Source organism: Amblyomma maculatum, chromosome 1, assembly GCF_055883805.1.
Source record: "Amblyomma maculatum isolate TAMU_Amacu chromosome 1, ASM5588380v1, whole genome shotgun sequence".
NCBI classification, from domain to species: Eukaryota; Metazoa; Arthropoda; class Arachnida; order Ixodida; family Ixodidae; genus Amblyomma; species Amblyomma maculatum.
In genome coordinates, this window is record NC_139344.1 from 315,861,051 (window position 1) to 315,884,331 (window position 23,281).

The 23,281-nt window shown below is 44.5% G+C and overlaps 2 protein-coding genes across 4 annotated transcripts in view; one reads left to right on the plus strand and one right to left on the minus strand.

The window, feature by feature from the left end:
• Window positions 1-4,241: 4,241 nt before the first annotated feature.
• Window positions 4,242-6,057, minus strand: LOC146207176 (ADP-ribosylation factor-like protein 6). The gene has a single exon (XM_084606761.1). It carries the CDS (start codon window positions 5,898-5,900, stop codon window positions 5,331-5,333), a length of 570 nt encoding a protein of 189 aa, XP_084462887.1. The 5' UTR covers window positions 5,901-6,057; the 3' UTR covers window positions 4,242-5,330.
• Window positions 6,058-23,281, plus strand: part of LOC146207177 (uncharacterized) — a 50,601-nt gene continuing 33,377 nt past the window's right edge. The window contains exons 1-8 of one of the 3 annotated variants that reach the window (XM_084606642.1): window positions 6,058-6,560; window positions 7,571-7,813; window positions 9,730-9,892; window positions 13,166-15,149; window positions 16,271-16,294; window positions 16,389-16,439; window positions 16,946-17,149; window positions 19,204-19,274. In XM_084606642.1, coding sequence (XP_084462768.1) covers window positions 6,395-6,560; window positions 7,571-7,813; window positions 9,730-9,892; window positions 13,166-15,149; window positions 16,271-16,294; window positions 16,389-16,439; window positions 16,946-17,149; window positions 19,204-19,274 — 2,906 coding nt within the window. In that variant the 5' untranslated portion in view covers window positions 6,058-6,394. Of the gene's footprint in view, window positions 6,561-7,570; window positions 7,814-8,771; window positions 8,856-9,729; window positions 9,893-13,165; window positions 15,150-16,270; window positions 16,295-16,388; window positions 16,440-16,945; window positions 17,150-19,203; window positions 19,275-23,281 lie in introns of those variants that run through there. The other 2 variants (XM_084606494.1, XM_084606565.1) reach the window with 2 other exon arrangements.

Below are 23,281 nucleotides of genomic sequence, written 5' to 3' on the forward strand. Positions count from 1 at the left end.
TGCCCTTTGCTACAAACATTATTACTAATTCCTTAATTCATGTCTCTGTTATCTCAGATATACTCATTAGCATACGGTTGTAGGCTGCCCTGTTAGGTGATAGGCAACCTGGCATAGACCTCTGTAAGCCTCAACCTTTCTTAATTGGAGCTGAAACGTTGAAGCTGAAATATTTCAAATATAACTTTGTAAGCTTGGCTTAACAACTCCTGCCATGTAGTGTGGCCTCGTGACAATTGGCTCGTGGCACTTTCGGCTTGTGCACAGGGGTCATCTGTTAAATACTGGTTAACATGCATGAAAAATACATTTTCACACAAACTGGTGGCAAATGGTCAAGTGGTGCACTGCAGATTCTGAAATGTTTACCTATATTCATGCAAGGATCGCATCATCACATAACATGATCAAGAGTTCTATCAGTACCTGTAGTTACATAGCATTTCAATGCCCATTAAAGGACCACCTCAGACAATGGTTGTTATCTCAAGACCTGTTCTAACAGCGTACTGACGCCATTCACTGAGCGATGGACATGTATATGCATACCCTAGATAGCTCATGATTGTGGATCTCATTTATTTCTATGGCTTCGAAGGAGTTCCTGTCGTCAGAAACTTTATGAAATCGGGACAGTAGTCTTGAAAGGTGATGAAAAGAAATAACCAGGTTACCTTGATGCAATGCTAAATTACAGAGGGTGAATATGCTGCATGAAGATACCAAGAAGCTTGTACAAAGAAAAGTGAGCGTGAAATGGCAGGATTTTTGAAACATTCAAATAAACTACAAACTATACTTGTCAAACCTGTCATTAAGGAATGGAAATCATGCAGTAATCAAAAACACAACATGGAGGACATTTTAGGTCATTTTCACAAAACACATACCCAAACCTCACACACAGCTTCATACTTATGAAAGAGGACAAACCAATATGCAAGGAGTGTGGAGATGAACTAACAATAAACCATATCTTACACGTGCGCCAGAGTCGAGAAAAGAGGAAACATTTTGTACAATTTGCAACAGATCCCTTTCCATCCCAGCATGATCCTAGGAGAGACGTGCAAATTTCCTGCATTTTTGGTTCCCTAAAATGTTCCTAAACAAGCTACATCATGAAGAACATTTTAGTCATTACACACAAAATAAATACATTAAACCTTGTTCTTGGTGCATGGCAGCATTAGTCGCTTAGGCACCATAAAAATCAACACAATGCTGTAAGGTATACCTTGGTTAGCTATGTTATATGAGACAAGCTTTCGGCCTGGTGTGGTCCTTATCCACGTGACAGCGCTGTCATGAGGGTCTATATCCCAGCGATCGGAAAGTGACCTATTCCAATAATTTTACAAACTGAAGGTGATTGTACAGATATCTAAAGACTGGAGTGCTCAACTGTTTTATCAACGTCCGCCTGCTTTGACAGCCTGGAGTGAAACTGTTGAAGAGAATACAGTTTTGAACATTTAACGCGTTTCTGAAGGCGTTGCTTTCAATTACGGGGCCCACAAAAAGCAGCTGAATGTCAAACGCCGCCTAGGTAGGCTTTCTAGCAAGACAGCGGTGTAGCGTGGAAAATCGCTCCGCCGGTCCATCGCTGGCGGCGCTGACTTGACAGGCGATACTGACCACGCCTGAAACACTGAATTGCGCATGATCAAGGCAGAATTTCTCTAACACTGAGCACTGGTAGCTATCGATTTCGCGCCCAATATTGTGAAAATCTGTCCTCTCTTCGATCATTGATACGTCCACGGTTGAACATTTATGCGCCTCGGGGTAGGCCAGCCGTGGGAACATGGACGCGTGGTTGTAGCAACGATCACTTGCATGGCACACTCTGCAAAATTCTAAGAGTCAGCTTCTTCAACGAAATGTGCAGCGCACATTTTCTACCGCGTACCTAAGTCCGGCGATGCATGCATATGATCCTGATCGTTTCAAAGCTGCGCGGCCGTTCAGTCGGGTCACGCTAACCTCGAGCATGCGGGGGTTTAAACTACATGTACGCAAACTTCAACGACAAGAAAAAGATGCAGCCTAAGCACTTTAGTCTAGTCTTCCCCTATATACCAAAGAACATTGCTGTTCACAGGGAATTCGGATCATTCACGCTTCCGGCTTTCCGGTTGTGCACTCTTGCGGTTCGGTGCAGTAGGTCTTCGCCTCGACGAGTCGATGTGCAGGCCTCTAGTAGATTCAGCATGTCTTCTGCCACGGCTCTGAGGTAGAATTTAAACGAAGAATTTAGCTAAAAACATCCTGTTTCCTCGGTCTGCATGTGAGGAACGAGCATAATGCCATTTCACATACATACTTTGGACTGCCGAATGTTCAGCTGCACGGCGAGGCGTGTGTTGTGCCGGCGCTAGATCTTCGGAGGTCGATGCAGGACCTTAGACAGCGTAAATGCTAGGAATAGCTCGCTCGCATTACGGGCAGATCGAGGTGATAGTTTAGTGCGAAGCGAAAGCTGCTCGTGAATGTGCGTATCTCGATGCCAGCTGGTGGAGCTGGTGCAGTACGTAGCATATCGCCTGCAGCTATGTGCTTGACAGCGATGTTTGCCGTACACAACCCTAAGTGAAGACCGTGATCTACGTTAGAACGGATGCACTCTTCGTAGCACCTCATCGAGAGTCGCGGCTAGCTGATATCATAGAGGATGAGATCCATTCACGCGTAGCAAGCGGAATGTGGCCGCGTTCGACGTGCATATAGCCATGAGCCTGTATATCGGCGTCCGCCGTATCTTTACGAGAATCGAATGGATACGTCGGACGTACCTTTAGACACTTCGTTAAAACAAAGTGGCTCGCCTTTTTCGTTATATTTCCGTCCGGATGCCTTTGCCGATTCGCCTCCGGTGCGAAGTGGACGTTGAGCAGTTGCCGACGCAGTCGTTGACGCGTCTTGGACGCGGTGTGAACGTCGAGCATCCAACGGCTGATAGAGCGTGGTCTCGTCTGCTTCATGGTGTCCGTTCTGTCGCAGAGCCGTTTCATGCACTAGAGCAACTCATCTGGGCTTACGTAGTCTCGAACGCTGAGGGTCCGCACCAGGTCTTCGTCGTTGAGTCCAGTACTCGATACAAGCCGCTTCACCGATGTTGCAGCGCCTCAATTGCTTTGGCCAGCTTGTCGTAGAAGTACGCTTCGACACTTTCGTGTCGCTCTTTCGTTCGTGATTCCATGTCCCGGAATGTGCGTTGGAAACTGGATGCCGAAGGAAACGCCCTCTTCATTTCAGCTTTCCAGTCGGCCCAAGTTCGTTGGACATCTGTGAGCCCATCATACCACGTTTTTGCGACGCCCTGGAGCTTCGTGAGGGCGAAGCAAGTGGTCTGCTGGTCGCTCCAACTGTAGGCTGCAGCCAGATTGTCCACTTTGTTGAGCCACGTCTCGACCGTTGGCTGATCGTGCAAAGATGGGTCGAATATTGGCACCAGTTGCGCGCTCGCCGTCGCCAATCGTCCATCCGCGACGCCCGATGCACCTGCTGACGGGTTTTGGTTTGGTAAAACTTTATTTCCCACAGTATGGGTCCTGGAGGACACTCGGCTAGGCGCCAGGTGTAGAGGGCAGCTCCCACGTCGGCACAGAGAGCCCGAAGCTCTCCGCCGCCGCGCGGGCCTCGACAGCCCGAAGCTGATCATGTAGTGAAGCACTTTTTAACACTTTGTCCCAACGTTCCTTGTTCTTGGCGTAGACGTCGCTCGATGCACAACCACACAGCATATGCATGGTTTAAGTCTACACGGTCACTGCACCGTTCACACACATGTTGTCCGTCGTAGTCTAGGTCGATGTGCTTCATGCGCCAGGGGTTGGGGTATGAGGTGGTGTGGTGGCGATTGAGCCGATTGCGTTAGCTGGGCTGCTCCCTGCACCTCTTGTACCGCCGTCTGGATCGCCGCCTGCATCAGCGCCTGGAAGTCGAAGGCACTGCAGAACGGGCACTGCTTCGTTGGGGCTGTCCATGTCGTGGCTGCTTGCCGTTGCAGTGTTCATGGATCCCCTTTCGACGCTGGGCTGCGTCTCGCCTTCGTTCTGTACGCTCTCGTTCGTCGAGTGAGCCGGTCGTGATACCTCGCCCTCGGGTCCTCCATTCGTTGTCTTCGAACGTAGCATCATCGTGGCTTTTCGTGGTCGAATAACTTTAGAGGCACTCGTGGAGGAAGGTAGTTGGTTGAAATCCCACTTCTGAGAAAAGTTCTGTAGTCGACACAGTCGTGAAAAACAAAACAACGGAACAGATTTATTGTCCCTTCGTTTACAATACTCGCTCGCACTGCGTACAGAACACACACTGACCGAAAAGGGTCAGTTTCGGTGGCGGCACGGTCCACTCGGTCCCTCTCAGCACACCCTCTCCCACCAGATGTCTGGGGTCGAAATGGCCGAGTAAACCGAGAGCTACAATTCGCAGCGCGGAGCAGAGCACCCCGTCGAGTCCGAGGCGCGGGACCCCGGAGAGGGTCTGCGCGCATTCCGTCCGTGGGCCGAAAGTGCGTGGCGTCTCATGGTCGACAACATTATTTACAGTACAAATAATCAGGGTCACGTGCAACATTCTGTTAATTGAGCATAATTTCTTCATCGACAATAAAAATAAAGCGATTATGTTAGGGCTCTTGTGCTCTGCGGAAAAGTGTGGTGCCACATTAGTTGTGCGAAACGAATTTGGGTACCGGGATATCTGGATGCCACGCGTAACTATCGCAATGTATTCATTTTCGTACTTAATTGTGATTCATATCGAATCTTTACCCTCGTGTCATAATAGGCTGCGTATAATGCAGCATATTGCATAGCCTTTTATATATTTCTTTCCATCGTTTTCCAGGAAAAATATCTCTCTCCCCCACTTACATGTGAGATACTTATATATTGCACACTTCGAAGTATCTATATTCATATGTTGCGCGCCCATCAGTGTATATAATAATTCAGATATGATGTCGCAGCTCAGGAAAAGGAATAATTCGAACGTACACAGGAAAATCTGCCATATTATAAGTATAATAGTTTATAAATTCTGAAATATTTTTAAAAATTACAATAACAATCGTAGGCGTTGAAGCCGCGTATCAGCAATCCAGCTAATGGGATTTTATGGCACATAACAATCCAGATAGACGGCAGGGCAAACAGATTATATATGAGCGAAGGTTCTTTTGTTGATTAGGTGTTCACTGCACAAAACGCCAATCGTGGTTCGGTAAGCAGAGGCGGACGCGTACAGTTGCAGCCAGAAATGTTACTCAAATCCCAAAGCTTCTGCTGGGGGCGCCGCGGTTGCACGCGTTAAAAAGTGTATGACTACCTCTTCTTCTGTAAAAGCATCTGTATTTGTTCGCTAAGCCACTCTAAGCCTTCCTGTAAGCCTTCGCCCGTTAAAGCGTTACTTGCACAAATGTGCCACGGCTTTGTCTTCAAGACATCCAGTCCCAGAGCTTGGCTTACTTTCACACTCGACAAAGCTTCCCTGAGATCCATTTTGTTTGCAAAAAATAGAACTGGCACTGGGCGATCCTTAAAGTCCTTGTGCTGGAGCATCATGTCGAGTTCGTCCTTGGCTACGACCATTCTCAGCGCATCTGTGCTGTCCACGACAAAAATGATGCCGTCGGTGTCCTTGTAGTAATGCTCCCAAAGATTGCGGTATCTTCCCTGACCAGACATGTCGAAAGCCGTAAGCGCCAAGTTCTTCAGCTTGAATGAATCGACGTTGAATCCCACTGTAGGTACGATGTCCATTGCCTTCTGTTCATCGGGTTTGAAATGATTGAGTATGGTGCTCTTGCCGCTGTTGTCCAAACCAACCACCAAAACACTAGCGTGCTTTTTCTTCAAGCCAAGGAAGCTTACAAGCTTGTCAAAAAAGCCCATGCCTTGTAAGGTCCCTGCACAGCAATTGGCGACTTATCTTTCGCAGAGGTGTTGACAACTTGAAGCGCAAAATAACTTCTTTTAGGAAATTTAGATTAATAACGAAAGCGCCGGCGTGTCACAGTAACAGGTGAGCCGTTTGTTGTGTACACACTTTACGTTGCTATGCGACGGTCCCTTCCCAGAATGCGTTATAAAAGCGCCGGTGCTGCCCTCTAATAAACTTTAACAACGAGTTCAGCATGGCGATTTGGCGATTGTCTATTGCTAGTAATGTGTTACGGGGTTTGTTTCGTTTGAAATATGCCGTGGTGGTCGCGTTGAATGTCCTGTGATCGGTTCGTAACCTGTGGTCTGTAATCGTGTCGTCAAGTGTATCAAACATGGCGTGAACTGGACTGTTCACCGTGAGAAGATGCTTGAACGATGCGCTTTGTCGTTCTACGGGAAATATTATAGCGTTGGTCTACTTTTTATGTCTTTTTCGACGTAGAATGGCAGCTCTGTTTAGCCGTAGTGTCCTGAAGGTTTCAGTTGCTCAGATATGTCAAAACATTGGCTGGCATGCCGTGCATCAGTCAACGTTGGAGTTGCTTGCTGACATACTTCATCGTTATGTACTTGAAATCGCCAGGACAGCGCAAGCCTACTCAAATCAAGGTGAGCGCGCTTACTGGCTACTTAGAAATAACCCGGAAACACCCTTCCCGTCTTTTACTAACCTGCTTCGTTTCTATACAGAGGGGATAAACCGGCGATAGTGCCTTCGGTCGCTTAACCGCGCACATGCTATTGTTTGTCAGCGCTTCGGTGCATTCTCAATGGTATTTCGGGTTACACACGAGTAGAAGCGTTTGCAATACAACAGTGCCAATAACATGATCTGTATTTTTACCCGCCCTGTTGCTACCACAGAGTAACCTTGCCCAGTGACTTCGCGTTCTTAGTCGTTGGTAGTGTGGGGTTTCGTTCGCAGTACGAGCGCGCCTTTTTATACATTTGCCGCTCCTTCAATTATCCGCTACGTTAAGGTGCCAAAAGCTCTTATTTATCTTTAGTGTTAACGCTTGCTTTGCAATCTCGCGCCGAGTATGAATCGGTGTTAATTGGTAGATCCGTTTTGTAAACATCGTACACAAAACACTAAAAACATGTCTGAATTGGATTGCCTTCTTTGCATACCTTGTTATTGCATCCTATCAGATTGTCTAACAAATTTTTGTTATATGAACTGATCCTTTCGAGCTTGTAAAGGTGCTGCATGCTCTAGAAAATTAGGGCATAGTATATATAGGCATAATATTATGGTTAGCAGTAGAACAGTGTTCAGTCTGTGTATTTAGTGTAGTGGTTTTAGCATCACATGTTTGAACCATGTTGTCTAATATTGCATTTATATTCTCACTCATTAAGTGCTGTCTAGTAGGGTAAGCTTGGTCTTTCGCAGCTTGCCGTACTCTTCACAGTGTAGCAGGTTCACTAAGCTTTAGATGAAGCAGTTTTTATTCTGGATGCTCTCTGTGGGCACCAGTTTTTTTTTCTCAGAATCATTACATGTCTCAGCCATCATAATTTTCAAGCAGTGCTGTGCCTGCTGCTGTGCTTTAAACTGCGCAGAGATCAGCTTTGTTAGCCTCCTAATATTGGGTCCATTTTTGCCTTCATTGCAGATGGGCGGACCGAGCCCAACTTGGATGACCTTTCGCTAGCATTCAATGACTTGGGCATCTTGCTAAACGAGTTGGAAGAGTATATTAGCAACGTTGAGCCCGTGGCCTTTGCAAAGCGGGTGCCTCACTTCCCTGTTGCTCGGCCCACAACCCTGCAGCACCCAAAGCCTGGCAGCCGTGAGCTGCTGCAAAGGCCTGAGTGGGTGCACGAGTTCCTGCCTCCTATGCACCCTGAGCTGGAAGGTGTGACTAGTATACCGAATCATTAGTAAGGCTTAAAGGTGTAGACACCAAATTCTTGGTTGCCTGTTTGATTTTTCGCGTGATGAGTAGGGCATTACTAAGCATGGATTACCACATGCTCTTTGGCTATGGCGACTAAATAATTTATAATCAAATTTCTTTTCTCACTTGCCTCTGCTTTGGTTTCAACTTCCATGTAATGGCCGTGTTGTCAGAGTTAAGTTTAGGTCACAAGAGGGATGAAGAAACTTCTATATTATTGCTCCGTCATCTTTTTCACTCATTTTACGCAATTTAATTCACACCTCAACAATACGAATCACGAGTGAAACGGCAATGACTTACCGCAGTTTTTTCATCCTTCATAGTAGCCATTGCTCAGCTGTTGAAACTGGAACTGAAATAGATTAGAAAAAATTAATATATAAATTATTTAGTGGTCGTAGGCAAAAACTGAGTGGTGATTCATTTATAGTAAGGTCTTGTGGATCATTAACAACAAAAAAAGTGCAAACAAAATTTGGTGTATGTGCTCCTTTAAGGGTTGCACAGACACATTTTGTTAAGACAGTTGTTTTACCGGTATCCCACAGTGTGATGAGCATGTTGGAGTGTACTGGCGACAGTCCCATCCTGCACGCAAGTATGGCCTAATGTTTCTCATTGTGGCCCAAAATAAAACAGTTGCAATCTATGGATAAAGTAATGATGATAGTTTAGTGAAAGTGTTCTCAAACTGGTTTTGCAAACCCTTAGGTTTCTAGATATACGTGTGCCTCAACCCCCACCTTTCCTGTTACATTTTGAGACTAATCGAGCCGTAATTGCTTATAGCAGCCTGCTTCACAGTGCAGCCCACTGTTGACTAACTCAAACTGAGTATGTTTTCCAAAGCTATTTGTCTGCATAGCATTCTTTTTTTTTTTATGCATATTAGGTAGGAAGAGATGGCAGGCAACACACGCAGGGTTCCTCAGCACCCTTTTGAGAGTTGTTCGGGGCTGCATAGCATGTATGCTTGCATGCACAGGATGTGCTGGAGGTGAATATATGTATGTATTAAAAAAAATCTTGAGTTGTAGTGCCCAAGAATCCAAGAGGGGCATTGGTGGCACAGTGCTGCCAGAAGTGTGCCACCATGCTTCTGTATTCTTTACAACGGAAAACGGAAGTTTACAACGGAAAACAACAATGTTAATAAACAATGTTAATAAAAAATTGTCATATAAATTGTAAGCTTGAAACTATAACGGCAGGATTTATGAAGGGAACACACTGGCAGTTGTGAAATTATTTTGTGTTTCGAAAGTGCACATGGCACAAGAAATTCAAAAAAAAAAAATGCGACCTATACTAGGGGGTAATTCTGTTGGCAAAAAAAATGGGAGACATGCTACCAACTTCACCACCTTGTAAAGTATTTCTTGCTGTGTTTGCCAGTTGGAATAGTAATATGAAAAACATCCTGTTTGCAAGGTGAAGGATGCACAATTTGCCTGAAGCAAAGGAATTAGTGCTAGGTAGAGTGCACCCTGCAATAAGAGCTGCAAGTTTGTAATGCGCAGGTGCAGATATAAGTAAATGGAGTATGCTTTCCCGTTCAAATTAAAGTTACACCGTCTGCGTTAGAGATAAGGAGCCATTATTTATCCTAGTGAAAGCGCACTGACATCTACTACCGGTGTGTACATACAACGACTGCCAGTTTCAATTATGGAAAGCGTGAAAAATTTTAGCAGAAAATAGTGTGCTCCATTTACTTTTGTTCACACCGATACAGAGTTTTCAGTTTTGCTTTTAGTCATTTAGAATCACAAAGTAATATGCCAGTTTGTCAACTATTCTCTTGTTTGTCACCTCTACTATATAGCTTTAGAAACTACTTCAGCCTGTTATTTTTTCTCTCCGCCACTCAGAGGAGGAGAGTATGCTGTTGTCTCCTGGATCTGCCAATGAGGGAATGAAAAGAGACATGGCCTCGAATAGTGCTGGCGAGGAGATGTCATCACCGCACGGAAGTCCACAGCCTGTTAAGCGAAGTACTGATGGTACAGAAACCCCAACATCAAAGCGCTTCAGGTGAGATATGAAGTTGTTGGCTAGTGCACTTGTGTTTCTTGGCATATCAGTTCTTGTTTTATTTGTGCGAACCAGCAATTTAAAGACCTTTATTTATTAAAGAGCTATACCAGCGGGTGTAATTTCTGAAAATGGCATGAGCCACTTTCGTGAGCTAGCCTGCAGTGAGAGTGTATACAAAAAAATTAAGGGGACGCTCAAGCTCGCCTTAAGAGTAGACTCGATAGTGCCTTTTTCGTTATGCAAATTCTTTTGATGGCAAAGTTCATTAGCATGCAGTCGTGTGGCAAAGTATATACACTAGGCACACCTTTTGTAGTCTTTGCGTGACATCTGTACTGCGGCAGTGCAGTACTATCACGGGTTTTCCTGTGGGCACCGCATGCTGGCGCTGATTTTCAAGTTACAACAGTGGAAAACAGCAACGACACTGAAACCGGCTTTTCTGTGGCATGGGACCCTTACGCTACCACATACTACAGTTACGTCACCCTTGCACCAAATGCGCCAAACTGTGCCAAACCAGAAAAGCTGCACCATTTTGACAATAATTAAGAAAATGAAGAAACTCACTTCTCTTGTATAGAGGGATGCTATGTGCCATCAGCTCGGGGAAACGTAAGGTTGTTTTTCACCGCTTTTCAAATTGTTAGTATGCCTTTGAAGCCTTCTTATAACAAGCGTGACTATCTTATGGCAATGAAAATTTTTATGGTGTCGATTTTTGCCAATACACAGGCCACCATCATTCCGGCAAAGTTTAAGTGCACGTTTCAACTTGGTGCCACTTTCTCTCTCTTTTAAAAAACACTAGCAGCGCACTCACTGAGATGGTGGCCGATCGGTGTCCTAAGGCCTGAGTGTCTTTGAATCTAACTTTTGTTGTCATAATTCCAACCAGTTAGCCAATTAGACCTGTTTTGAGTCAATTGATGGAAGTTGCATTTAAATATGATGCAGCGGTAATTTAGTGGTGTAATTCACATGCACAGATATGGCAATTTCTGCTGTATGGCACATTATATCTGCAACGATACTGTCTTTGCTGAGCATTGATAAGCAACATTTGAGGGGAGAGCCTGCGCCGACACTACTTGTGGGTACAGCATGAGCAGCGTTCCAGGCCATGCAGTCAGATTTTCGAATTGAATGACTTCGCAGTAATTCCTGTAAACTCTGCTTGTGGAAACCGTGGCTGAGAACGATCTGCCATGTTCTATCCTCCAAATGTGTCTTCCTGCATTTGCATTTTGACATTCATTTTGGTTGCGCAACAGGGTGACCCTAGTGCTCCGCTGTTTTAAAAATTGAAGACTGAGCACAGATGGCTCTGGCTTGTGTGCACTGGAGGCAGAATAGTGGCAGCCAGCATAAGGACCTGATCAAGACTAGCCTGCCCTACAAGGGTTGTAAAGATCACTGAGCACATGGATAAAACTATCTGACATAAATGGAAAATTGGAGAGGTTTTAATATGGAAAATTTGGAAAGTAAAGAGGCGATTGCATGCCAAGGTTCGGCCGGCACTCCAAGCTATCGCAGGCAACCCCTCACCGCATGCTTTTCACCTTTGCTGTACCAGGCCATGGCTGTAGTCGCTACCAGCAGCGCATCGGTGGGCCAAACCCAGCTACACGCTATCTTGTGCTCTAATTGGCAAGTTAGTCTAGTTAGTCTTTTTAGAAGGCATCTTGCTGTTCGGGCACAAGCATGCATTCCCTTTGCTTCCATCTGTGTGGTTTTCCTGGGTTCTGAAAATGCGCACTCATCACGAGCTGCTTGTTCTTTTGTGTGGTGAAGCCATCTGCACAAGAACATCATTGCTTGGAGGGGTGTTCTACTCTTATTGCTATTCTAAACCAGTTTTGCTCTGTTATTCCTGGCAGCTGACATGAAGTACAGTATAGTAAAAATGCCAAAAAACCATCATTTTTGCATATAGTTTTCACTCAAAAGCTGACCATAGCCAATTTTTTCACCATTTGAACTTCCTACAGAGCAAAACAAGTTTTTTAGTGTTTCAGGATATTTTGTAGCTATTCAATGATTTGACCCTTGGATTATTTTTGCTTTTTTATTTTTTTTTCCCAGCCCTATAATGCCTCAATAAATGTGGTTTTTACTCTTTTGAGAAACTAGGGCAGTATTGATAACCTTTGAAGCACTCATCCAGTTAAAACTGCAGTTCGAATGAATATATCAGTAGTTTCCAATCTTAATTTGTGTATAATGTACTTGTTCACATCTTTTCAATAAAAAAATATAGTTAAAAAATGCTATTTGTATGCATAGATATGTTCATAAAAGAAACAGCATTGTGTTGAATGGACTTCTGATAATCCATACAGGAGGCTCTGGCTCCTTAAGAATTGAATTATAGTCTATTGTGTTTGCCAAAGCTGTCTTCTTAATTATACAAAGTAAATAAAACTTGTAATTGAACACCTCTAAGGTGTGATTCTTTGGTAGTAAGGACGTAGCACTGTTTGCGTCACAGTCTGAAATTTTCCTGCCTTGTTTGCCCACCTAAGAGACTTAAAAACTGAATGCCGTATGCTCCAGGGTGGTTCTTAATCAATGTTTCATTGCTCCAAAGTGGTGCAGCTTTTTAACTTTTATTACTGGCTTAAAGCGTTGTTGGGCTTTTAGGCTTGCTAGATGGCCACTCGGAAATTTAAGTGCTTCAGATTGCTCCTAAATTAGCTGTTCTGTGCTCCAACATTTTCCAAATTAAAAATTTTTGTGCTCCAAAAATTGCTCGAAATTGCATTTTTCACTAGCCTCACCGGTAATGGTTTTCTGGCACCTAAAATCAGATGCACAGCACTGCTGCTGGGCTGCTTCCCTGGAGGAGTGGACTCACACTGAAGCAGTCACTTTACAGGCCTATTCGCACATCACATATGTACAGGGATGCACTACACTGCGGCCACTTAACAGGGCTCTCATCAGTCCAGGTTTCATATGTTAGCTGTTTGGCTTTTTTCGTTCAAGAGGCTCACAATTAGTGTGCATTCGCTCCTTTATTGTCATAATTTTGTTCGCATGTAAATAGGACTTGTAAGGTGGTAGATCTGTTTAGATTTCTTATCTCCCGTCTTAATTGCTTTTCCAGAAGATATTGTGTTCATGTTTTTCTGGGTATATCTATTGTATCGTGTACCGTATTTTGCATTTCTGCGTGTAGGAGAGTTGCCAGTAAGTGGAATTATTTGAAAGCATAAACTTTCCGTGCAATCGAACGATGAGAGTGAACACTGCATTCTCTTTCAGGCTTTGCACAGAGGAAGAAGGCCAGCCTATGCGGGAGGTGACTAGTGTGTTCATGACCCCTTCCGGCTTCATATCACCGGCACGAGAGGGCAAGCTCCCTGAGCCCAGCGCTCCATCATCCTTCATCAAAACATTGCCTCCCGGCATGGCTTTTGACTCGGATTCTTCAGACAGCATTATCATGCCACACAAGGAGGTGAAGCTGAAAGAGCCTAAGAAGTCGCTGAAAATAAAGAAGGAAAGCAAGGATGGCAAAAAGGCCAAGACGAGCAAGAAGGACAACAAGGAGAATGCTGTCAAGAAAGCTGCAGCACTCTACGTTCCCTTCATCAGCAAAAAGAGTTCAGCGAGTAATCCCATGCTGAAGATTAAGAAGAAGCTTGCCAAAGGGCTGAAGCTCTCAAAAGATCTCAAGTTGTCCAAGGATGGCAGCAGCAAGATTTCAAAGATCAAGTCTAAAAGCAAGGAGGGCAAAGTAAAAGAGGGAAAGAACAAAGAGGGGAAGGTCAAGGAAGGCAAAAGCAAAGAAGGGAAGAGCAAGGAAGGCAAGAGCAAGGACGGTTCGAAATCCAAGTCCAAGAGCAAGAACAAAGGGATGGTGATGCCTGGAAGCACAGGTGGTCTAATGGCTGTGGCAGGCCTGACACAAAAATCTGCCAAGATTAAATCGCTCAACAAGTCCAAGAACCTGACAAGTTCAAAAATCTCCAAGGCAGAGAAAAAAAAGCAGGCAGCGGCAGCTGTGGCTGCCGAACCTCCTGTTCCCTTCTTATTTACTCGGTCACCATCACCACCTCCTCCAGCTCCGGTTGTGGTGCCACCGCTGCCGTTGCCACCGCCTCCACCCCCTGCTCCATCCTCGCCCCCAGTTCTGTCCCCACCTCATTTGCCTCTATCATTGACGTCAATGATTCCTCCTTTCATGCTTTCTACCATGACACCACTGCAAGTGATGGCCTGCAAGGCAGAAGAGGAACGCAGCAAACTAAATGCAGCTGCGGCTGCTGCACAGGAGAATGTGGCAGGTGACGATGACCCGTATGCAGGCGAACCATTATCTCGGGAGGAATCTCCTGAGCCGAGGCTTGTAATTGATGACTCTCCTGAAACATTGAGCAAGCAAGAGAAGGAGATGCGGTTAGCTGGCATTGATCAGTGCATTGACGCCGTGATTCAGAAAGCCCGTGAGGAATCTCGGCTTGAGGAAAAGCGGGAGACTCTGGAAGCTGCCATGTCTGGAATGCTGAACCGCAAGCTGGAGCCGCGAGATGTTTATGACTTCACTGATTCAGATTCCTCACCACCTCCAACACCAAAGACGCCAGACCCCGTGGGCTCTCCAGCTCCCAAGAAGGAAACCAAGGAGCCTTCTCCGGAGCGCCCTCCAGGACCGCCTGTCAGCAACGAACACAAAAAGTCAAAGGAGAAGACGAAAGGCAAAAAGAAGTCGGGAAAGAACAAGTCGACCTCAGGGACACCATCTCCAAAGAAGGGCCTTCCAAAAACTCCAGAAATGAGGGCGTCGCCTCTGGTTGCTCTATCTCAGCGGTCAGAAACATCGCCAGAGCCAGCGCCCAGTTTTTCGGGTGTGTTTCCATTTTCCCAACAGCCACAGCAGCAGCCATTACCACAGCCACAGCCTTCAGGCCCGCTGTTCTCACCAAAGTTCCCAGCGTTTGGGTCCCCTCCAACACAGGGTTTCTTGCCAGCTTTTCCATTCTCCTCACAGCTTCGGGCAGGCACGTCTTCCCACTTCCCGACGCCGCCACTTTTCGTGCCCCCACCTGCGTCCCGTGATGACATGTCTCCAGCCTCATCGCCTCCAGCACCACCGGGGGGGAGTCTTATGGGCCCCATGGTGCTTGGTGGAAGCCCCTTTGCTGTCAAGACTCTGGCTGAAAAGAAGGCCATACCTCCCATTGTGCCATCCACCAGTCGAACGGATGAGGACAAAGTCTCTAAACCTGATAAAGATGGCGAAAAGGTGAGTTTAGTTGCAGCCATAAGTTGTTTGTGTATTGCAGCAATTTTGATAACTTTCTGGTGTCAGTTTCATAATGCTGATCATTAATCCCATCAACCATGCTTAATGTGCTGCTTCTGTGGCAGCCCTGATTTGGAAAAGAGGATTAGGTGTGTTGATGATGTCCTGGTGCATTTTACATCACATTTATGGGAAGGCTAGTTAATCCAAAGCATTGCCATGGGGTGTGATTGTGAAAATATGCTACAAATACATTACTTCACAGTACTGAAATGAAGAAAAAAAAAAGTCATGTACAATTCCTTCTTTTGAAATACAAAAATTTCTTTGGAAATGTCTTAGCGGCTACAGATATATAGTGCTATTTATTGTTTGACCAGCCACCACTTTTAGGTCCGTGCTTCTCGACAGCAGTTTCCATTTGGCATCCACTATAAACTACACGGCTGTTGAGGTTCCCAGCTGCTAGCACTGATGGCACAGAACTTGATGTAACAGTGTGTAGGCCTGAGACTGCTCCTGCAACATTGTGAATGAAATTTTCATTATTGCAGTTATGTACAGTCACGTCCACTTCTAGCTGTAACACGCTCACCACCTTCAAAGCGCTGTTGCGTTCGAACCGGCCACACAATAAAGCTAAGTGGCAGGCCATGTGAAGCAGCACATCCGGGTCCCTGTGTGCGTGCATTGATTTGCATCGATATGTGGCTGTTTCGTACGTAATGTCGATTAGAAAGCAGTGTCTGTGTTATAGCTAGAAGTGGACGACCCTGTACATCATTTGTAGAATAGGAAGTATCGTGAGGTGTTGTGTGCTCTTGGCATTGCACATGTGTTGTTTTGACCAGATTTTGCGCTATTTTTGCACACTGTTTGCCTTCAGAGACACTGTGTAGACATTGCATTCATAATGATCCTCAATAAGGAATGTTGAGAAGAAGGAAACTTACTATTATTAAAACCAGCTACTATACCTATGCTACTCTCTGCATACCTGTCTGTCATTAGATGTTTATTCATTCTTTACTTTGTCGTGCATGTACATGTCCAGTCTCACAGAACTGACTGTTGTTCTTTTTTTTTCTCTCTCTCTCTCTCTGTCTTTGTTTCTTGTTCAGTTTTCAATGGACAAATACTGGAAGGTAATATGGCTCACTGATTTCTTTCCATCCTAGATAGTTCACCTTTCATATCCCTTGAAAACTGTAGTAAAATTGATGCTTTTGTTGCAAGCAGCCAGGACTAAGGAAAGGCAGACTGTCGGCAGCTGTAAGGCGTGTCGTAAAGGTTATTACTTACAATATATTTATTCTGTTCTTGCATGACAGTTTGAATTTCTCAGAAACTGGTGGGTGCATGGAACCTGTGTTTTCTCAAGTTTTTCTGGAGGGTTCTTGTATTGAATGCTTTACTTGCTATTTTGGGTGTAGTGTGTTCATTGTTCTGCTGTTCTGATATTCTAATTTCATTTCTGGTGAAAGCTTGGTGACAGCATCCCTGGAAAGAAGCATGTTGCATCTTATTTTAAAATGTGTTTGTTTGCCTGCACACTTACATGGTGCAATTGTTTTTACTTTTTCATAAATTACAGATATTGTCAGTTACAATATTTTTTTCATGCCAATTTGGGAAAAGGTTGTTTACTCTGAACCGCAGTGTCAGAGCAACAAATGGTGTTGCATGTGAGTTCAGGCTTTGGGAACATTAAGCTTTGTGTGTTGTGTTCTCACCTTTGGTGAGGTAATTTTAACATTTTTTTTCTCCTTTGAGACACTGTTCAATAATCATTGCAGAGCAAAGCCAAAGAGAAGAAAGAGAAGAAGCTTGACAAAAAAGACCACACTAAGAAAAAGCTAAAGGAGAAGTTGAAAGAGAAGCCTCCCAAGGAAAAGAAAGAAGGCAAGGCCAAGCTCAAGGCCCCAGAGAAAGCCAAGGCAGAAAAGAAAAAGACAAAATCTGGCAAAGAGAAAGAGAAGAAGAAAACGAAAGAGGAAAAGGTGATTTGCTTCCTAGAATGGCTGATGTAGTGATTTGTAGCATAAAAGCACTTGAGGGGCTTTGCAAAAGGGTATCTCTGGTCTAACCAAAACGAAGCCTACACTGGGCTATGTGGTCGACATCTTTTGCTACTGCTCTTTTTCTCGATAACCAGCAACAGTTCATGACAAGATTAATTTGCCTTTATCTCCAATAACTCTGACAAGGTGTAGTAATATGAATCACCGTTTTTGTGTTCCTAGTCTTGTTTTTTCGTTCCTAAATGTCCATCTTGTTTCAGTTGAGAGCCGGATAAAAGCGGCAAATGTTGCTTGCCTTGGCTCAGTGCCGGAACATTACTGTGGCTTACCACGACCACTGTCTATTTTGTAAACATTTTTGTTCAGTTTCTAGGCACAACGATCGGAGGATGGTGGTTTTGTTGGTCTGGAACCAGCAGCATAATTCTGGGACAGCTATCTGATATGCAAGCATTAATACTTCCCTGTCCGCGGGGAAAGTGGTGGTTTTTGGATGGTGTCAATATTTTTTTTTTTTCTTTAACAAAACTTGCTTGGTACAGGAGTGTCTAGTACCAAATTGTAAAGGAGGAATTCATTTTCACAATGATATTAGTGACAATCAACATATTGTGATGAAGAAAAAAAACTATCAGCAAAAAATTGGAGTTAAAAGCACAAAAGCATCAGTTTCTTGACACAAATAAAAAAAATATTTCTCAATATACACATTTTTTTACAACAGGGACCAATGCAACATTGTAAATTCTAGCTTTCTGTGTACAGTATTCGCTGAGTTAAGAAAGAAAACAGTAGTTGGGGGCGACTACGCCGAGGTCGATCCCTGGCTGTCTTCTAGTGGAAAACATGACTCCCTGCACTGCCGGCGGCAAGTAATACTCCCCAAAAGACATTGTCACTCTGCAGATAACAGTTGTGAGCTTCAGAATAGTGATCTCTTCCGATCAGCATGCAGCAAAAGCAGAAATTATCGGGGGCAAAAGAAACTTATCGGGGCATGGCTGTCGACGTTCCGGGTCTGTTTGACATAGTTTCGCTGTCAGAGCTAAAGTCTGAAGAGCTGAATTAATCTTCCGCATCATTACTGCTGCTGTTCGCATCCAAATACGAGCTCTCCAATGCGTCAACTTCCGCGGAACCGCACCGTTTCCTTGCAGCAGGAGCGCGCGACGTCGACGCAATGACGTAAACAAGGAGTGCCGATCACCTGACTTTGCCGATCACGTGGACGGGAGCAGTGCGGCAGAAAAAATAAAGCCAAAAGCAAAACCTAAAGATGGGTTCCTCTGTTTCCTGCTGGATAACGCCACTTGTCAAGGAGCGCTTCGAAAGCAGGAAAATTCAAATCGTGAAACCATCGATGGCGGTCTATCGATGGGAATAGGCGTGGACAGGAAAGTGTTAACTGATTAACTGAGCTTCTCACTTCCCTGACTCTTGGCATTTGTAGCAGTTTCAGACATTGTTCAATTATGTGCGCATAATTTATCCTAACCATTTTGAGCACAGGAGAGCAAAATGGTGAAACAGCAGTGCAAACGATGAGACCTCTAGAAGAGAATACATCTCGTCCTTTGCTGTTATTTCATCATGAAAAACAAAGCCTCCTGTTTCTTCATCCTGTGTAAACAAAAAAAGTATGTTTTCATGTCGTGGCTCGCCTCTTTGTTCTCTGTTCTTATTTATCCCTAAGACACTGGCCTCTTAAAAGAACCTTAAACACTTTTTGGAGCCGCCATTCGAAAAGTCTGCCCTGATTTCCAAGACCACAGTTTTTTTACTCTCATATTAGTTTTTTTTTTTTTTTTTTTTCTGTTCTCCGCATGCTTCTCCAACCACCTTTTCCCTCCTCCCATCCCTATTCCTATGCAGTTTGTTGTCATTCTGATCTTTCTTTTTTTTAATATGTCTCTTTCTATATGCCTTTTAACTAAACATTGCAGTTTCTGGGTGGTTCTTGTCTCTTTTTCCTTGGCATTTTGTTTTTCTATTCCCGGGTCTCAGTTTCCCCATTTGCTAACATCTTTATGCAGAAAAAAGATGACAGCATTCCCAAGATTACTGTGAAACTTGGCTCCACTCCCAAGCCCAGTGCCACAAAAATGTGAGTAATACTGCTCCTGTGTGGTTTGCATCCAGTTTGGGTTTAGGGTTTTTTTTACGTTCAGGTTCAGTGGCAAGGTAAGTTTTTCTGGTTGTGACAAATTCAGACTAGCTCATGCACGTTTGCGATTTAAAAAAAAACCAGCAATGAGATATTTTTCGGGTGGTGGTTCTTAGTATTAATAAGAAAATTGTGAGATATTTGCTGCAGCCAAAAATTTGAATTTAGAAAAATGCTGTTTCGAAGCTGCCCGAGCTCCTACTTCGGGGCTGCAGCAAGGTTTGCAGCTGGAAGTTGAAGGGCACGGGTGAGGAGATAGGAAAGCTTAGGTTGGAAGAGCCACTGCATAAACTTGTTCGTAGCCAAACAGGTAATCCTGTTGAAATGTTCAGTTTACAATGCACCCTGATGCAGCTATATTCATTTCATAACACTTTTTAAAGCTAGTACTAAGTTGTGTCTAGGTAGAAACGAATACAGATGAGTGAAGACTTGCACTAATTTGCTATAACAATTTCATTCTCTTTCCATTTTATGGCCCTTTTTGTTGTTGTTCTTATTTAACTGTTGTTTTAAGAAACTGCATGCTTTATTATTCTGGGGTTGAGCCAGTGATGCACAAACAAAAGTGGTACAGTTGAACTTCGCTGCAACGAAATTGACGGGATATGCAGAAAAGTTTGTTGTAGTGAAATGTGCCCAAAAACACTTTCAAATTTGACTGCATATTTTGCAAACACAATTTATTTCTGAAAAAAGTTGTTCTTCTTTGTTTGCCTCTGTCCTTTGGATATCAGTGCCGTGTTGCGATGTTTACACTCTGTCAGTAGCTGCATTGCGATGTCGTCGTGCGTGCCAATGAAGTTGCACATGTCAAATGCATTCATTGCATCCAGTGCAGGAGGCGGGGCCAATTTATATTGTGCGTCACACCCATCATCCGATGGCGCATTGTTGTGGACTCGTCATTTAACTCTTCATGAGCAATCCGCCTTTTTCACAAAATGTGGCGCCCTCTGGGAGTGGTTGAAAATTTGTCTGCTACTGGTTGAAAACGTCTTTGGGAGATGCAGCCGCCAGTGAAATGACGGTGTGTGTTCTTGACAGCTACCGCTATCTATCGCATACGCCTGTCACAAATATTAACTACACATGGCCTCCGAGATAAGCTACGGCTGCGCCGATCGCGGAGGCCAAGAACTGCGCATGCGCAGCTTGGGTTGGTGGTTTGTTTTCAACCAGGAGAGAGGCGCACATGCGCAGAGCGGCCTTGTGAGAAAGGCGGATTACATCCGCGTCAACACAATTTATTCATTTATGCTGATGTCCATTGGAACATTTCTGGCGTCCTGAAGAGCTGCCCGTGCCACAGTAGCTTCCGTGGAGGGTGGCTCCACTCTGAACCAAGCATCTTCATCATCCGTTGTCAAAGCTAGCATGCGCAGAGCAGTTTTTAGTATGCTTCGTCGGGTCGCTTGTAGGGCCATGAATAAGTTCACTTTTGTCAGCCGCTCGATTTCACTGTTCAGCAACAATCGCTGAATCAAACGGAAGGAAATTCCATTTTGTCGCCATGCTGCTGTCGAGTGCAGAAGGGACACAAGCACAAATGAAGAATCGGTTGAATTGGGCCAATGCTGTGTTGCCGCCTGCCGTGTTGGCCTGCGATCATGTGATCTAGAATGGATATCGATTGGCTCCCACTTGGCAAAGCAGGCCTGCGCCTTGTTGAAGGTGGCCAGCCATGTCATCCTCACCACACAACAGTGGGGCCCCTCTGTGAGTTTGTTTACGTGGGCTGAAGTGGGCACACATTTTCGTTGAAACTAAGCGGGGTGAATGTAGAAGTAGTTACAGACTGTTGGCGTTGTGCTTAAATAACCTCAAAATAAATTTCCAAGCCAAGCTCACTCACCGAAAATTTCGATGAAGCAAAAACAAGCCTGAAAAATGGTTCACTGTGGCGAGAAATTCGTTGCATTGACTTTGATGGCTAGCTGACGGTGAATTAGAAATATCGCGTTGAAGTGAAAATCTTGTCGAAGTGGCGTTCGTTGTAGCGGGGCTCAACTGTAGAACGGTCATAATATCCTGGCCCTGAAGCATTGTGCAAATCTGATTCAACAGTTTTGAAGGTTCTGTCATGCAATTAGCCAAAAACATTTTGTTTATGCGAATTAAACTAAGAAAGCTGTTTGTAAAACTTTCACCACATAAAGTGGTGTTATGCTGCACAACACGAGAAATAATGCAATATCGGGGGGAAATATGAATGTTATTTTTCCAAGCATAGGAAAGAAACAGCCATAGCGCTGGAAGATAGATGGATATCTCTGCATTTTAATCTCTCCAGATCTGAAAATGATGACGAAGAAGAAGGTGAACCGTGGTAAGCAGAAATAGCTGGCGTCACAAGCTCAGCATAGTTCACACTTGCTTTGCTTCTAGGCCTAACCGAATGGTCATGTTAAAATTACTCTTGTACACTACAACTTACCTTGTAGTCTACAAACACTTTCACACTGTGCAGGCTTTTGTGACACTGTATTGCTTATGTGCTCATAAATGGTTTTCTGGGAGGAAAAAAAAAACCTTGATTCTTTCTGTACTGAATGCTTTGCAGCATTTACTTGCATAATGAATGCAGCCGTATAACAAATGTGCTTCTCGTGTTAGTCATAATAAAGATTTGAGAACGCATTGGTAACTACCAGTGAGATATGAACGCTATAGCATGCGGGGATCTCTTTGCGTAAAACCCTTGTGCGAAACTCCTTAACAAACCATTAGTTGCCCATCTGGGAGCCTCACTTGCATATATCTTTATCTCATGCATTGCCAGTCCCATTGTCTCCTTTAATTGCTTTTGATGAGGTGGCGTGCCTACTTCATCACGAGGAACCCAAGTTTGGTACAGTTAGACCTGCTTGTAATAAACCTCCATGTAGTGAATTCCTCGATGTTACAAATTTTTTTATTCCGCAATGCCACCCGCTTTGAATTGCACATATTTGAAAGCTCCATGTAACGAACATGTTACTGCAATTGACCTTGATATAACAATCTCGTGGCACTGACTACATCTTGGTTAGTGCTGATTTACTGGATATTTGGCAGAACCCTACAAGTTTCATGTTGATAACGCGAAATGACGTGACAAGAACGTCCGTAAGATCGCAGCTAGTGACCACAGTTGATACACAGCATCATGTTTGAGCACAAATGCAGCAGTCTCCACTGCTTTCGACTTTGGAACGTGAACTACAGCAGCTACAACAGTTCGTGCTCAGAATTAGCAAAAAATAACAGGAAAAAAAAAAAAGAAGAAATGAGGCAAGCAGAGAGAGAGTGCGCCCATCGCCACCACATGGTTGCACGCCAACTCTTGCTCATAGGTAGTGGGAATAATGGAGCGCGCCGGCGAAGCGAAACAAGAGTAGGTTTTCTGGGGCAATGGTGGAAAGCGGGCAGGAAAACGCGTGAAGATGCAGCTACCTCCTTGCCCGGTCGGTCGTGTGCACTCTTCTCCCGCACTCTGACTTCTCCGCCACGCTCCTTTCCCCACCCCTCTCCTAGACGCCTCATGCAAGCCGCGATGGAATCGGAGGCTGCTGCCGTAGTCGTGCCTTTCAAGGTGGTTTCCCTTACATTCAGTTCTTAATCTGGTTTTCGTTCTGCATTGTCCTTTCGAATCTTCACGCGGAAACATGGATGTAATGAAATCGCGGACATTTTGCAGTTTCATTAGAGCCAGGTTTAACTGTATTCACTTTCCAGTGATTAACCAATTCAGTTTGTCATGCAATTCATTTCAGTTATTTTCTCACCTGACCCTTGACCCGTGGTTTGATTTCATAGCCTGCAAACCACTGTTGGCAGGTTATCTGTGGCATCAAGGTGAAAGGTAATTCACCATGAGTGGCGTGACTTCTCAGACCTGTTTAGACAATCCACATTTAATGTGACACTGGCTTTAATAGGACACAAGAAGCTTTCAGAAATAGATG